At 57.5% G+C, this 15,058-nt stretch overlaps 1 protein-coding gene across 7 annotated transcripts; it reads left to right on the top strand.

The window, feature by feature from the left end:
* Positions 1-280: 280 nt before the first annotated feature.
* On the top strand, positions 281-14,044 carry TPM2 (tropomyosin 2). 7 transcript variants are annotated; one of them, XM_005528001.3, is made up of 9 exons: positions 281-500; positions 1,296-1,421; positions 7,858-7,991; positions 8,996-9,113; positions 9,235-9,305; positions 10,056-10,131; positions 10,263-10,325; positions 10,657-10,726; positions 13,737-14,044. In XM_005528001.3, exons 1-9 carry the CDS (start codon positions 387-389, stop codon positions 13,817-13,819), a joined length of 855 nt encoding a protein of 284 aa, XP_005528058.1. In that variant the 5' UTR covers positions 281-386; the 3' UTR covers positions 13,820-14,044. The 7 variants fall into 7 exon arrangements, with proteins under 7 accessions (XP_005528058.1, XP_005528059.1, XP_005528060.1 ...); XM_005528002.2 differs by lacking the exon at positions 10,056-10,131 and adding an exon at positions 9,535-9,610; XM_005528003.3 differs by lacking the exons at positions 10,056-10,131; positions 13,737-14,044 and adding exons at positions 9,535-9,610; positions 11,042-11,817.
* The last annotated feature ends 1,014 nt before the right edge of the window (positions 14,045-15,058 follow it).

Below are 15,058 nucleotides of genomic sequence, written 5' to 3'. Positions count from 1 at the left end.
CCACCGGGGTACCCACAGTACAGCATCCCGGGGCGTCTGTTGCCCAGTACCACCAGACTGTCCCTAGCGCAGTGACCCGGGGTGTCCCTCGCCCTGTGTCCCGATGGGTGCCGGGCGCCAGGGCTGCGGCGATGCCCGGCGGGGGCCGCCCCCCCGTCCCGCTCGGTGCGAGGGCCGGTGGCGAGCCAGTCCCTAAAAGGTGCTGGCGGGCGGCGGGGGAGGTACCGGGGCAGCCCCCGCCCGGCACGGCCCCTCCCCAGCTTTTAGGCAGCTCGGCGGGGCGGGGAACGCAGTGCCGGTGCTCCCGCCGCTCCCGGTGCTCCCGCCGCTCCCGGTGCTCCGCGTTCCTCTGCCGCCCCGCGCCCGGCCGCCGACACCCCGCCACCATGGAGGCCATCAAGAAGAAGATGCAGATGCTGAAACTGGACAAGGAGAATGCCATCGACCGCGCCGAGCAAGCGGAGGCTGACAAGAAGCAGGCGGAGGACCGCTGCAAGCAGGTGGGTGTCCCACGGGCTTCCCCAGCATTACCTGGGTACCCTCCCCTCCAGGGGTGTCCAGCCCCAGGACCCTGCTGGGTGTCCAGCCTGGGGATCCTCCACCTTAGGGTTGTCCAGTCCTTGGGTACACTGCACTCTCTAGGATCACACAATCCCCATACCACTGGTTATCCAGCCTGGAACCCCCTGTGCTAATCATGTCCTGGCCAAAGGACCATGCCCCACTGGGTGTTCTGCTTCTGGATGCCAGCTCTAGGAATTGACAGCCCTTGAGACCTTAAATCTCTGTGACTGCGTCCCCAGGGACATCACCCCATGTGGGTATGTCCCCAGGAACCAACACTTCAGTCTCTTTTCCTTGACCCCTTGTGCTGGTCCCCCCAAACATGTCTTATCTCAGTGGGACACCCCAGTCCCAACTCCCTGTCCCTGTGCCAGGGAGAGCCCTGGGGACTGTGCACTCCCACCAGAGCACAAAGAGATGGGAACACAGACTGTTTTCCCCCAAAGCTGTACCCCCAAGTTACGAGCTCTCTAGTCCTCTACATGGGGAAGGAGATCACCACCCCCTTACCTCCACCAGGCTCAGGGATGATGTGGGTTCTGGGGGCTGCTCTCCACCAAGAGCGCCCCAAGGACCTGTAGACCCAAAGTTGTCAGAGAACACGTCCATGTTTTCCTGCTGTGCCCCCCACAGGCTGGGTGTCCTCAGGAGGAGAATGGGAGGACAGATCCCCTTCCAGCCTTGCAGACACCGCCATCTCCCCTGACCCTCACCCTTTGTCCTTTCCCCAGCTGGAGGAAGAACAGCAGGGCCTGCAGAAGAAGCTGAAGGGCACTGAGGATGAGGTGGAGAAGTATTCCGAGTCCGTCAAGGAGGCCCAGGAGAAGCTGGAGCAGGCAGAGAAGAAAGCTACAGATGTAAGTAGGCATTCCAGCAGCTCCTCCCCTGCACAGGCTCTGGACCTCGGGGGGGCTAAAGGAAGAGGGGGCCCTTATATGGAAAGCGTCCGAGGGGAAGACTGTCAGGATCCCATTCCTTCGATGTTGACACTGAACTGGGCTGATGGGTCCTGTGTGGGATGTGGGGGCCAGGCCAACTGCAGTGGGCAGTGTTGGTTGCTGGTCCTGTCTTGAGCTTTGTGGGTACCCTACAGCCTGGCTCCCCAAAGCTAACCAGGGACAAGTGTCCCAAGCTGTGTCAAAGTCCCCAGGCACGCACCTCCTCAATGCTTGAAGGAAAAACTGTGGTTCTTGCTAAACTGTGGCAGAGCAGAGAGACAGAAAAATCTCTTGCTGTGGTTAGCTGCTGTGTGCTGGCTGCAAGGAAGAATGCTTGGGGTGTGTGGAAGGGGATTTGGGGGGATTTGGGGTCCAGTGTGCTACTTCGTGCCCTGAGAAGGACAAGGCCAGGAAGAGTTTTATTTAGTGCCATGACTGATGTTTCTCCTGGGAAATAGATCCCTCTGAGGAGATGTTAGGAAGGTGTTGAAATTGGCTTGTGCCTGGCCAGGATGAAGGGTGGAACAGCTGTGTGCGGCCATGGGGCCGCTTGGGAATGGGGTATAATGACCTGTGGTGCCACACAGGGTATTTGACACCCTATAAATAAATCCTCCTTTTGATAGCCAGCCCCTCTTTGATGAAAACCAACCCTGGAAACTGGAGGAGAAGCTAAAGGAGAGCCGTCTGGAGCACAGCCAGCAGGGCATGGCCAGGCTTTTCAGGATTGAGAACAAAAAATTCAATCCCAGCTGGTTTGTGGAGCTAAATGGGGGAGATGCGTCAAATCTCTGAGGCCGCCGCCAAGGACAGGGGCGAGTGGACAAGGACGAGCGATGGCAACACCAGTCCTGTGCCAGCCCAGAGCCCCTGGGCAGCAGCCAGGGGTCTCCTCAGACCTCTTTGCTGGTCCTACAGATGACTCTCCTTTAAAACATTGAGAATCCACATTCAACGTGGGATGGGGCAGGCATGTCAAGCTGGGCAAGGTGGCTGCTGTGTGCAGTGGGGTTCACACTGATCTAGTTGGTTCTGTGCTGGTATGGGAAAGGGCAAACTCAGTGTGGTTGAGAGTGGATGTGCTGTTCCCAGTGCAGGGCTCAGAGGAAAGGGCAAACAGTGGTACTGGGCAGATGTCAGCTATGGGGTGGTGTTTCCTTCTGGCAGTGAGCTGTGTGATGCCATCCAGGGCAGGGATGGTGTTTGCAGGAGTTCAGGACCTCTGACCAATGAACCAATGTGATTTCACAAAAATTTATTGTTTACATTATGCACTTATTTATACATTCTAAAACTACTGTTCACACAAACATCTTTTCATTGGTGCCCCTGTCCTGTCCATGCACTCTGCACGCACCCCTCGGGGCACAGGGTTGGTTACAGTCCAGGTGTTCAACCACCCTCTGTTGTCTGGCTCTTGTGCTCCTGTTTTCTTGCTTTTCAGACTCTTCTTTCTTACTTTTAGAGCAGCTTATGTCTCAGCAATCTTGAGAAATTCCAGAGGGTCTGATAAGAAACTCTACAGACAGTTTGGCTGGTGCACACTCTGGCCCAAGTTGTTCAGATGCATTGCTAGAGGTGTTTCCCTGCTCTTGGTTCACAGCAGTTTGGCAGATCTGTGGGCTTCACTATGGAGAGTCCCATACCAGAAGACACAGTGGATGGGAACCACCAGGGAAGGGCCAGAGCAGGAGCCGTGGTGAAGGAACAGTGTCAGGCTGGAGGCTGGCTGCAGCAGGGCTAGGGCTCCATCACCAGCACAGCCTTCCCAGGTCCATGCCAAAGCATGGACGGGCTGCACCATATCTGGGGCTCTGGGAGTCACCCCTTCTCCGTGCCAGGGACCTGAATGTGCTGACAGCTCTAAGTGCCAGGGGCTGGTGTCACCTCCTTCCCGATGCAAGGTGCAGCACAGCTCCTGCTTCCAGCAGAGGAAGCGTTGGGTGGACCCCCAGAGCACACCCACCCATGCCCTCCCCGGCTGCCAGGACAGTGGGTGCCTGTGAGCACAGAGTGTCCCAATTCCTCAGACAGCTCAGGCTCATACCGGCGATCCAGGCAGCCTCCTGCCCTTGGCAAAAATGTCAGTGCCTTAAAAGAATAAACATGCACCTCAGTATGGCCCGGCACTGCGTGGTGGGGCAGAAAAGCCACGGGGACTGCACTAAACAGTGCGAATACTTTGCCCCAGGCACTTGGAGAGGTGTCAGCACACAGAGCAGGGAATGCCTAACTCTTGATCAGCAACTCCACAGAGCTTCCCAGAAGCTCTGTGGGCCCACCGCGGCTCTAGAACCTCTTGTCCTCAGGAGGGACAGCCCATGGCGCCTAGGTCAGGATGGGTAAGAGCTGCTGGAAACGGTGCAGTTGGGACACCAGGTTTAGGCCAGAACAGCTCCCTCCATCGCCCCGCATCCCCAGCATTGGCCTGTCCCCAACCACCCCAAAGGAGCCTTAGGGAAAATCTGTCGTTCCCAGGCCATGATCCCAAAAGCTTCGCCCGTGTTCCCGCCCCAGCTGCTTTCCCCAGCCAAGACTTTGCTCTTATTTGGCGATTCCCTGAGCTGGTGGGAGGGAACTGGACTCTGCTGGGAAGTGACTGCATCTCGGGGTGGGGCCACAGCAGGAGGCACCTAGCCTGGCTACTGCGGGGTCAGGGTGGCTGTTCCCCCAGTCTGTCCTCCTCCTGGCTCATGCCTGCCCCGCTGCTGCCAGGAACCCTCGTTTCTGCTCTGGGCCCCCATGTCCTGACTTGTGCATTACTGACATCCAGACCTCGGACTGAGAAGTACCAGCTGGGCCCAAGGCCAAGCCCAAGGCTGTGTGCTCCCAGGGGAGCCACAGCATCGCCTCTTCCGCTGCCTCTTGGCAAGGGGACGTGGATCTGCAGGGTGCAGATAGCAGTGTGGCCGAGTCACCCCCAGGACCACCACTCTTGACTTCCCTGGCCCTGGAGCTGATGGCAGCTGGTGAGGTCAGCCTGGGAACTGGCATTCCTGGAGGCAGGTGTGAAGTGCAGCCAGGGAGCTGTCAGTACATCTTAAGGGAGGATTGAGTGCCAGCAGCTCCAGCTTCTTCTGATGGATCAAGACATGTGCCGCAGCCAGGATGGAGAGGCAGGAGCTGGAGGTTTGACCTCCCCCATAGGGCACAGTCCCCAGAGCAGGAAGTGCCAGGGTCTCCGTGGGTCCCATGAGTCTCTGTGGGGCTGCAGGACAGGTCCTCACACTGGGGAGCAGATACCAAGGGACTGAACATGATGGATACTGGGCACCTGGCTGCAGCCCAGGTAACCCCAGAGGATGCCCAGGGGCAGGCTCTGCTCATGCCTCTTACTGACTTCCCACAAGGAAAAAGCCCCCACCCTCCTTAGCTCTGCAGCAATGGCTGGGAAGGGCAGCACTTGGGGACTACACATGGGGGCTTACACAGGACAGGCTCCAGCACTCACAGACTCGGTGGACTACTGGAAAAGAGTCGATTTCCCTGGTGTCCCCCTCATTGCTCTGCGGGATTTCAGTGGGATTGTGTACCTCTGCCTGGGGGGCAGCATGCATTCTGGGCACGGAGAGAAGTGTGTGCCCTGCCTTGGGGCCACTGTGTGCCTCTCTGGGGTACCACGTACCCTTTCAGTGGCGACCATGCATCTGCCTGGAACCATGCCTGTTGACCCGGTGTGGGGGGAGTGTGCCCTGCCCAGAAGCAACCATGCATCTTGCCTTGGCGGGGATGTAGAGACAGCGATCAAAGCCTGGGGAGGACCACGCACCTTTCCCGAGGGCACCCTCTGTCCTATTTGGGATGAGGGGCACTGTGCATCCCTCCCGGCGTGAGAACTCCCTCCTGCCGTGGGTGAGCACCGCACGCCTAGCCCGGGGGAGCGGCGGAGCAGGTCGGTCGGAGACAGCAGGAGCGGCAGCAGCAGCAGCTGCAGCAGGAGGAGGAGGAGGAGGAGGAGGAGCAGGAAGGGATGGAGGCAGGGCGGGCGGCGGGAGCGGCCGCTGCCTGAGCGCTTCCTGTCCGAGCCGGGAGGATCCCACAAAGGGCTCGGCGGTGTGGCCTCCCCGCCGGCAGCCCCCGCCATGGCCAGCGCCAGCTCCATCGATGCCGTCAAGAAGAAGATCCAGAGCCTGCAGCAGGTGGCCGACGAGGCGGAGGAGCGCGCCGAGCACCTGCAGCGGGAGGCCGATGCCGAGCGGCAGGCCCGGGAGCGGGTAAGGGCCGCTGGGGTGGGAAGAGGAGGGCGGGGGGCACCCGGGCAGGTCTCCAGCATGCCCCGGCGGCTCCGGCCCCGTTGCCGGCATCCCTCCGGCGGCCCGGCCCGGCCCCCCTGAGCCCCCGTAGCCGGGCTGGCTGCTCCGGGGGCGCAGGAGCGCCGGCAGGTCCCCGGGGAGCCGCGGGGAGCTGCCACCCAGCTGGCGAGAGCCCCGGGCAGGGAGCTCGGGGCAGTCCCTGCCTGCGGGCAGCCCCCGCCGGCCGCCTCCCTCCTCCGTCGGTCTGGCGAGAAAAGATGCTGCGTGCAGCGGGGCTCCCCAGGGCTTTCCGGCTGGCTGGGAGCGGCCAGCGGCCAGCCTTGCCTTGGGATCGGGTGCCTCCTGGGAAAGGATCTCTCCCCTCGGAGGCCGGCGTGCACAGCTCAGAATCCCACGCCCAGACTCTTGTCTGGCTTCCAGCGGACTCTGCTGTTCGGGCCGCACAGCTTTAGCTCCAGCCTGTCCCTTCGTGGGGACAAGCCGCCCCTTCACACTGCCTCAGGCCAAAATTTCCATTTTGGCAGCGGGATGGCATGCTCAAACTGCAGCTTTTTCCTGGTTTGTCTTTGTCGTTGTTGGAGCTTTGTGTTTTCTTCCTTTCTTTCTGTTTCCTTTGCCCACTCATTCAACATTCTCACCATATCAGGAGCGGCAGAGCTGGGTGCGGTACCCGGGTTGTTGTCACTCGGGCTGTGTGCGGAGGAAATGGCCCCTTCCTGCAGCCTCAGATCGGGTTCCCCAGTCAGTGGGAGCTGCCGGGAGAGCTCATGTTCCTAAGTGTCCATCCGGGCAGCTCTGACCCACTTTGGGGGTGATTCCCTGGGAAAAAAATCTACCGACGCAGTGAGGTTGATGCTGCAGGCAGAGCATTGCCCTGTGGGCGCCAGCGCCAGATCCCCATTGGGCGGTCTGGCAAGGGACAAAGTTACGGAGTATCTGTAGAAAGGGTGATCGTGGGGCGGAGGCAGCTGTGGGGCTGGCAGACATCTCAAAGAGGTGCTGGCTGCGCCTGTCCCTACAGGGGATTGCGGGTACTTCAGTGGGGCCATGCAGGGTGACAGCCCCTTGCTGCTCCCATAGGCCCTGTGCTTGGCTAGTATTCCCTGGGGCATTCCCAGTACTGGAGCATGAGGCTGGATGTGACCAGGCACGGCAGCCAGCCAGTCCTGCTGCAGCCTGTGAATAAGCAGGAGCCACTATCTCCTGGGTTGGTGTGTGGAGCTGCTCTCCGTGGTGAGGTCTTACTGCCACCGATCCCTTGATATTCGGGGGTTTGTCTTCCTCGCACCCCCCTAGTGTGAAGCAGGGCTGAGAGCTGCTGAGGCAGCATTTCCTGACTGTGGCGATGGAGCAGGAGGTCTTTACCAAATGGAAAGAGTGCAAGGCCAGGCGTCAACAGACTGGCGGAGGGCCAGGGCCACTGCTCCTGGCCAGCCCCAGCTCCCAGCCCTGTGCGTGGGGAGCCTGGGAAAGGGAGGGCTCTGGTCCTGCCAGCCTCCTCTTGGCCAGGCGCCAGCCTGCCGAGGGCGACTCGCTCCACTGCCCCCGGCAGTGCGCTGTACATCAGCTGAGGGGGCTCCGTGCTTGGCTTCAGGCTGCCCTGTTGCACAGGGCCCAGGGGGTTCCTGCAGGAGAAGCTCCCAGCTCACTCCACCGCCTCTGTAAACAGGAAATCCACAAGCAGCTCCGATCTCCTTTTCGGGAGTGAAGCCGCACAGGGCATTCCTCCCCCTTTATTCACTGCTCTGCAAACCCCAAATACCATCCCTGTGACGGCACGGCTGCTATGGCCACCCTGCCCCAGCAAACTGCCCTGTCCCCTTCCAGGGCAGGAGCTGGAGGTGTGAGGACATGGTGGGGCTGCATATGCCAAGCTGGCACTGCAAGGTTGGGAGAAGCCAGTATCAAACAGCCACTGGGGATGGAGATAACCCTATAGAGAGGAGAGGGAATGCATGGTCAGGCATGCCATTCCAGTGAACATGGGCTTGTTGCTCAGTGCCAAGGACTGTTCTGGATGGTAAACAGGAGTAATCATTGAAAATGCTTTTTTCAATATATGTATTTGACATGGGGTGACTGAGTGGTTTCTGTTCCCCCAGGCTGAGGCTGAAGTGGCTTCCCTCAACCGCCGTATCCAGCTGGTAGAGGAGGAGCTGGACCGTGCCCAGGAGCGTCTGGCCACTGCCCTGCAGAAGCTGGAGGAAGCTGAGAAGGCAGCTGATGAGAGCGAGAGGTGGGATGGAAAGGGACAGTGGGAGTGGTATCAGGTCACCATTGGTTGCAGACAGTCCCCTTAGTTTTGCAGTGGAGTCCCTTATTGCGGTTTCTGTTGGCTTTCTTGCAGACTTCAAAGGGAAAGAGCAAAGCCACAATGCAAAGAAGTCCCCCAGATACAGACACTGTTATCCAGAGCGTACATAAAATCCTGAAAATTTTTATCTGGTATTTATAAAAGCACCAGACTGTAACCAGAGACAGAGGAAGATATGAGCATGTTTTATGCCCCAGAGCAGCTTTCTATGCTCAAAGACACAATAACAGCCCAAGAGGGAACCTCTGTACTAGTAACTGAGATCAGATTTGAGGACAAGACAGCCTCATTCAAAAAAATGTTCTACAGAGTGTATGTTTCCCTATCCTCATGGCAAACAGGTTTCCAAGACTGGAGCTGTGCATGCAAGGGCACTCAGGTTGTATGGGAGTGCCCAGTGTCACAGCGTTCCTGGTAGTTACATGGTAGTAGCTCTTCCCTCCATTGGCAAAGATCAGTTTGAGCAACAGCATCTGAGTGAGAGGAGAAGAGTCTGCAGGAGTCCCTTCTGTGGGGGTTTGGTAATCCCATTTGTGAGCATCACCCCAACTGAGAAAGGCTTTGCCACAGGATGTTTTCCAGTATTTTCTAAGGGCTGGTGCCTGTCAGGCTGTTTTTGTGGAGGTTGTGGCAGCCTCGTCCTGGGCTGCACACCTTTTCACGCCCCAAATACGGGTTCAGCCCCTGTCTGCTTGAGGTTCACCATAGCCGTACGTCACTCTGGAACATAGCCCTGCGGCCAGCTCCACTGTAATTCTGCACAGGAGCATTTTTGGGGTACTGGTGGTGTGATCTTACTGTGTGCCCTCCTCCCCAAGCAATGTCCTGTGTCTCTGAAGCTAGTGGGTGGTGTGGTTAGGGTACAGGATGTGCAGATGACACCTTGACCCACAGCAATAACATCTCCTGGCATGGTCTTTCTTCAGAGGCATGAAGGTCATCGAAAACAGGGCCATGAAAGATGAAGAGAAGATGGAACTCCAGGAAATGCAGCTGAAAGAGGCGAAGCACATAGCAGAGGAGGCTGACCGCAAATATGAGGAGGTGTGTACCCCATTCCCCAGTGCTGACACCCTGGCAGCACCCAGAGTCATCTCCTCATAGCCCTGTGCCCCAAGCTGGGCAAGCACAAGCGCTAACATGGGTCACGTGCTGCCATCAACAGGTTGCCCGCAAGCTGGTTGTCCTTGAGGGAGAGCTGGAGCGCTCAGAGGAGAGGGCAGAGGTGGCAGAGAGGTGAGCAGGGCTTCTGGTGGGCAGCGTGCAAGGGTCCCACACAGCCCTTGCCCCAAATCCCTGACAGACCTGGGGATGGGGATGTCTGTCCCTGGAAGCAGCAGGGTCTGTCTTTGGGGTGGTCTTTGGGATTTCAGGCTGGGGGTAGGGGTGTGCCAACCCACCGGCATCACATCCTTGACCCTGTTCTCTGCTGTCCCCCTCCCGGGGTGCCCCTCTTCCACCCCAGCCGAGTGAGACAGTTGGAAGAAGAGCTGCGGACCATGGACCAGTCTCTCAAATCCCTCATTGCCTCAGAGGAAGAGGTACTGGGGCAGGGGCGTGGGGCAATTTGCAGCAGCCCCCTCTCTCTGTTGTTGTCTCTTGAACCATGCAAGCCACCTCTCTCCTTTCTGCACCACTGCCTCCACCACCGGCCTCCCCTCACCTCCCTCTCCAGCAGGTGCAGGCCGGGCACGCTCCTCCATCCCTCCATCCCTGCTTCCCTTGGCGGGGCCAGTGAGAGCTTGGCTGGTAGTGATGCACGAGATATCCGTGCAAGCAAGCACAAGGAACGGATGAACAGATGCGTCCCGGCAGCTCCTGCTCACAGTGGCTCTGCTCCTGGTCCACCTGCACTGACTTTTCTCCTCTCTCAACTTGTTTTCTCTCTTTCTTTCCTGCTTCCCTGTGCCTGTTCTTTCTGCTCCTGCCTCTCTCCTGCCCTCTGGCCCCACTCCCCCATTCCTGCCGGCCTTGCTTGGGATGTAGTAAATGTGGTGACCTAGAGGAGGAGCTGAAAATTGTCACCAACAACTTGAAGTCCCTGGAGGCCCAGGCTGACAAGGTAGGACCCAGTGAGGCTGCTGGGGCTGGGAAGAGGGCATGGGGTCTGGGAATGTTGAGATCTCCTGCTGGGGTGAAGGACAGCTGGAGGCATGCCTTGGGACTCACAGGTGCTTGTCTCTGTCTCTACAGTATTCCACCAAGGAGGATAAGTATGAGGAGGAAATCAAGCTTCTAGGGGAAAAGCTGAAGGAGGTAAGGGGTGCAGAGCTGCCACTGAATCAGTGAAGGCATGAGCTTACCGTCCTGAGTGGGTTTTGACCCCATTATGCCTTTGTCCTCTCACAGTTCCCTGAATTGCAGCCCTGAATCATAGCAGGTATCTGGGTTTGGGATTACCTTCATTAGTCTGTTTTGATTTAGGGTGTGAGGCTCCATGGAGCCCTAGTCACTTCTTGTCCTTGTCTTTCCCATGGGAGGGCTTCTGGAGAAGGGTACCAGAGATGGGGTAGATTTGGAGTGCAGTGCAGCTTGCACCTCCCGTTGTGTCCTGCAGCTCACCCTTTCCCCACTGTGCTTCCCACAGGCTGAGACCCGAGCGGAGTTTGCAGAGAGGTCTGTGGCGAAGCTGGAGAAAACCATTGATGACCTAGAAGGTAAAGTGTCCCCACCAGCCCCGTGTCCCTCTTTCCTGGGGCAGCACTGGACACACCATGCCCCTGGTGGGGCTGGACAATTCTTGGCACAAGGGAGGGGATGGGCTGGAGTTCTGGGAGTGGAGAGGCTAAATGCTGCACAGGAGCACAGAGCTCCTGGGGTCTGGGCCCTGGTGGGGAATAGGGTCACATCTGTGCTGCCTGTGCCCACACACCCCTGCTGCCTTCAGCCCGCTGCTCACAGCCACTCTTTCTCTCCACTTTGTGTCCTCCACTCTATTCCACCATCTGCTCCCTGCCTGCCCCCACCTGCAGATGAAGTGTATGCGCAGAAGATGAAGTACAAAGCCATCAGCGAGGAGCTGGACAATGCACTTAATGACATCACCTCCCTCTGAGCCCCACACTGGGCACCAGCACTGCACCCGCTCCCTGCCTGTCTTCTCCCCAGCTCAGCTGTTTGCCTGCCTGGCCATCCCACTTCTCTCCCTACCCTCTCTGTCCTCCTCTGTCCTACCTAGCCTGTGCCTGTCCATCAGTTCCTTTGGGACAGGAGCTGACCCGGGGTGTTTCCGCTGTACCCCTCTTTGGGGAGACAAGATGTAGGTGCTTAGAGCTGTTTGTTCAGGGCAGGAGAGCAGCCCCACATACTGACTGGACAGTGTAGTTGTAGGCCCATGCCACAGCATTGCCCTGGGGATCAGGACTGTGCCCAGAAGCCCTTTGTTCCAGCAGCTCCCTCCTTGGCTCCCCAGCCGCAGAAGCACTGGGGACCCTGCAGCTCCGGGGCTGGGGGGCCATTTCCCCCCACATATACTTCGAGCAAAGTCCCCCGGTGCTGCTCGCTGGCCCCAGCATGGGGATGACCTGCACTGGGGAAGCGGCACCTCCACTGCCAAAGCTCAGGCCTGGGGGATAGAGGGTTGGATCCAGCTGTGCAGACACCTTGTTCCCCGGCAGGCAGGCAACCCCCACTCCTCCCTCACCCTTCTGTCCTTTGCACATTGCTCTTCAGTTTGCATCTCATGACTTTTCTTTTGTGTTCTGTCCCTCTGGGTTAATGAGTTGATATCAATAAAATTTTAACATTGGTTTCTCCTTTGTTTTCTTCATGTCACTCTGTCCCTCATCTCCTGCCTGTCTCATGTGGGTGCTGTCAGTGGTGTGGTAGGAGGTTGTTGCAGGCAGCTCACAGCCATGGGCCTCCCGGGCTGACCATGGCTGAGACCCAAGAGGCTCCCGCGCTGCCAGGCTGAGCGGGACTGGGTCATTGTGCTGACTACAGTCACCCTCTGATTCTTGTACACAGCTTTCCTCATCTCATGCCATCTTCTCCATGAGTCTTTTGGCATGAAATGTCAGGGTTAGACCTGGTCCTGTCCGTTCCTTGTCTCCACTCCCAGATATTGCCTACATGCAGCAATCTCAGCACTGTCATAGCTCCTGCATCACCTTACCTTGGTGAAGAGGCTGGTACTACCCTTCAGCAGTGATCTCTTGTGATCCCTAAATTGGTCCTTATCCACCTCCTCCTTCCTCGCCACCCTACCATGTCTCAGAACCCAGTTTTCAAATTGATGGACCTACAGCCTTGTCCCTGCACCAAGACTGGCTGTCTCCTGCCAGTGCAGCTGTATCCCACCACTGGCTGGGTGGCTTTTGGTCTTTCCAGAGAAGGCTTTCAGAAATGCTGTCTCTTTTCACTAACTCACTTTTTTCTCTCTCTTTCCTGTGCTGCGTTGATGTCTCCATTTTCTCTAGAGCGCTCTCAGCGGGAGGCCGAGAAAAACCGTGTTCTCACTAACGAGCTGCGGGTCATCCTTACTGAACTTAACAACTGAGCTGCCCAGAGCTCCTGGCCCCGGCCCAGCCTCCCTGCCCCATTTTGGCCAGGCTGGCTCTGGGCTGGGAGCCCCTCCCTGCCTAGGGTGAGGCAGGGTGTGAAGCCTTGCCTTATCCTCATAGGGATAACTACCCTGCTTGGGCAGGACAGGGAGCCCCTCTGGAGTTGATCAGTCTTGTGAGAGAAATATGAAGGGTTTTTTGATGTCCTGGTATGCCCACGTAGTGATGGCTGTCCTCTGGCATCATCCTGGCTCTGCTGGGGAGGGATGCAGAGGTTTGTATTGCTGCCTTTCTCCCCTTGTCCCAGGAGTCACTGGGCAGCCTCTTCTTCCTTACTCTGGTCACTCCAAACTGTGCAGGGAGGATCCCCTTAGAAAGAGGTCCTCGGAGGGTGTTGAGAAGGCTGGGGAAGAAGCTGGGGATCCAGCAGCACCTGCTGCCCCAAACTTGGGACAGGGAAGAGGCTAGCAGGGCACACTGCAAGATGGGGCTGGGTGGACAGCAGTCTTGTTCCATCCCCATCTCTGGGGGAAGCAGGATGCCATTTTGAAGTGCACACCAGAGGGAGGCTGCCTTGGCAGCAGGCTGCCTGGCAGAGCTTATCCTTGTAGCCTTGTTAGCTCTGCTCCTTATCTCTCTGTTGTCCTCTGCCCACTCTCCTGGGCTGCTAATGGGCTGTTTTCTCACTCCTTTTCTTCACGGAGCACTGCTGGGTCATGCAGCAGGCACTGGTTCTCCGCTTCTGCTGGCCAAGGTTTTGTGCACGTGCCCACAGCTGGCCAGTGGTGATGCCCCAGTGCCTGGCCAAATAATGGTACTCACCAGCAGCACCTAAGCTGCAGAGTGCTCAGCCATGGGCAATGGGGCATCCTGGGAAGATGGAAATGCTGAAGAGTGGTAACTGCCTGTGCCAGTGACCAGCCTGACTGGCCTGGCTTCCCTGGCAGGTCCCAGGGTGGCTGGACTCATCCCTGCCAGAAGTGGGGCTACTTGTGGGGACTATACTCCACAGGGGACGCCCCGTTTGACTGGAGACCATTGCTGTACTGAAATGTCCATCTGTGTGTGTGTGTCTGTGCTTGGTGTGGTGTGTGTGGGTCCTGCTGCACCTGGGTACATTTGGGCTGTGTCTGTGTGTGTGGCTGGGTGTCCCTTGTGTTCACAGAGAGCCTGGCCAGTGCCAAAGAGGAGAACGTGGGGATACACCAGGTCCTGGACCAGACCTTACTGGAGCTGAACAACCTCTGAGCTGCCCTCGCAAGCCCCTATCCCTTTTCCCTACCTTACACATGCACCCCACTGGCATGCTCAAGATGCCGTCCTCAGCTGAACTGCATCTTGGCCAAACCCACACCTCCATTGAGAAGGGAAGCTCAGCAGCCTTGCACTGTTGCTCAAGGGGATCTTGTTTGTGCACAGCCTAACCGGCTCTGTCCTGTCTTTATGTCCAAATATTAAAGCAGTTTGAGAAGATGGATGTCTGTGTTTGGTCCTTTGGGCGGATACTGGGAGACGATGTGTGGGTCTCCCTCCCCAGTTCATGCATGGAGGGTCTGCAGGACCTCTGTGGCTGTGGTGGGCTTGGAACGATAACCACATGGTTTGGACTGTGTCCTCTCATCTCCATCACGTCCTTGGAATGTAGAGGAAACCTCCAGGTCTCAAGCTCAATCCAAACTCATCATCCTCTTCAAGTACACAGTGATAAAACATGTCATTGGTGTGTCCCCTTCCACAGTCTGCGTTGCTACTGGCTTGGCAGCTAGGGAAGCCAAAAAGTCCTTGACGTTTCCATGGAGGGTTCATGTTTATGACAATGAGGAAACACAGAAGCACATGATCATGCATGCACACGTTATTAGTTGTCAGGGTCTTCTCCAGATATGGGATTAGCCGCTCATCCTTTGTACTAGGTGCAATTTCTATTGCCAGTGACTGAATGCCTGCCTGAGGGACAGCTGTAAAAGCTAGCAAATATTAATGCAGCTGACAAACTGCTCAGGAAGTTTCTTCCTGGCTTGCTGTATTTTCTCCAACGCAAACTGAAGAGCAGCCGGATGTGTCTCATTGCTGTTACCAAAATGGGCTGGATTTCCTGGGGATGCCCAAAGCCATTATCTAGTCCTGCCCTCCACTTCGGGCCCCTCCATGATGTGGACAAAGCCCTGTTGTCCCACGCTACCCAGCGGATATCCCTCTAAAAGCACATCCACATACTGCCAGGAAACACAATTCATGCTGACCCCTTGTTGAGCCAGACCCAGCAAGAGACCAACAGGGATAGCTTTTGTTATCTGCTTTCCTTTATTTGCTATGCCTCTCGGGTCAGGAAAAGGAGGGTGTTGAGATTGCATCTCTTTCCTGCCCAGGTGCTGCTGGCCTCCCGCCCCCTCTGTGGCCCAGCAATTCTGTTTTGTGGTTCTAAGGCCTTCTACAGCAGGGAAAAAAAGCTCCCTGTGCATGTGGTGCTCATCTTCAGTTCATCCT

Source organism: Pseudopodoces humilis, chromosome 4 (assembly GCF_049639895.1).
Source record: "Pseudopodoces humilis isolate 2021_Gansu_Grassland_sample_001 chromosome 4, ASM4963989v1, whole genome shotgun sequence".
NCBI classification, from domain to species: domain Eukaryota; kingdom Metazoa; phylum Chordata; class Aves; order Passeriformes; family Paridae; genus Pseudopodoces; species Pseudopodoces humilis.
Note: the sequence above shows the minus strand (reverse complement) of the source record. Positions and strands in the feature narration are given on the sequence as shown.

Excerpts from the sequence above, each read along its gene's own strand:
- TPM2 (XM_005528001.3), top strand. The coding sequence starts at position 387 with ATGGAGGCCATCAAGAAGAAGATGCAGATGCTGAAACTGGACAAGGAG. Across the intron at positions 9,114-9,234 it reads CTGACCGCAAATATGAGGAG|GTTGCCCGCAAGCTGGTTGT; the intron begins GTGTGTACCCCA and ends TGCCATCAACAG. Across the intron at positions 10,132-10,262 it reads TGGAGGCCCAGGCTGACAAG|TATTCCACCAAGGAGGATAA; the intron begins GTAGGACCCAGT and ends CTGTCTCTACAG.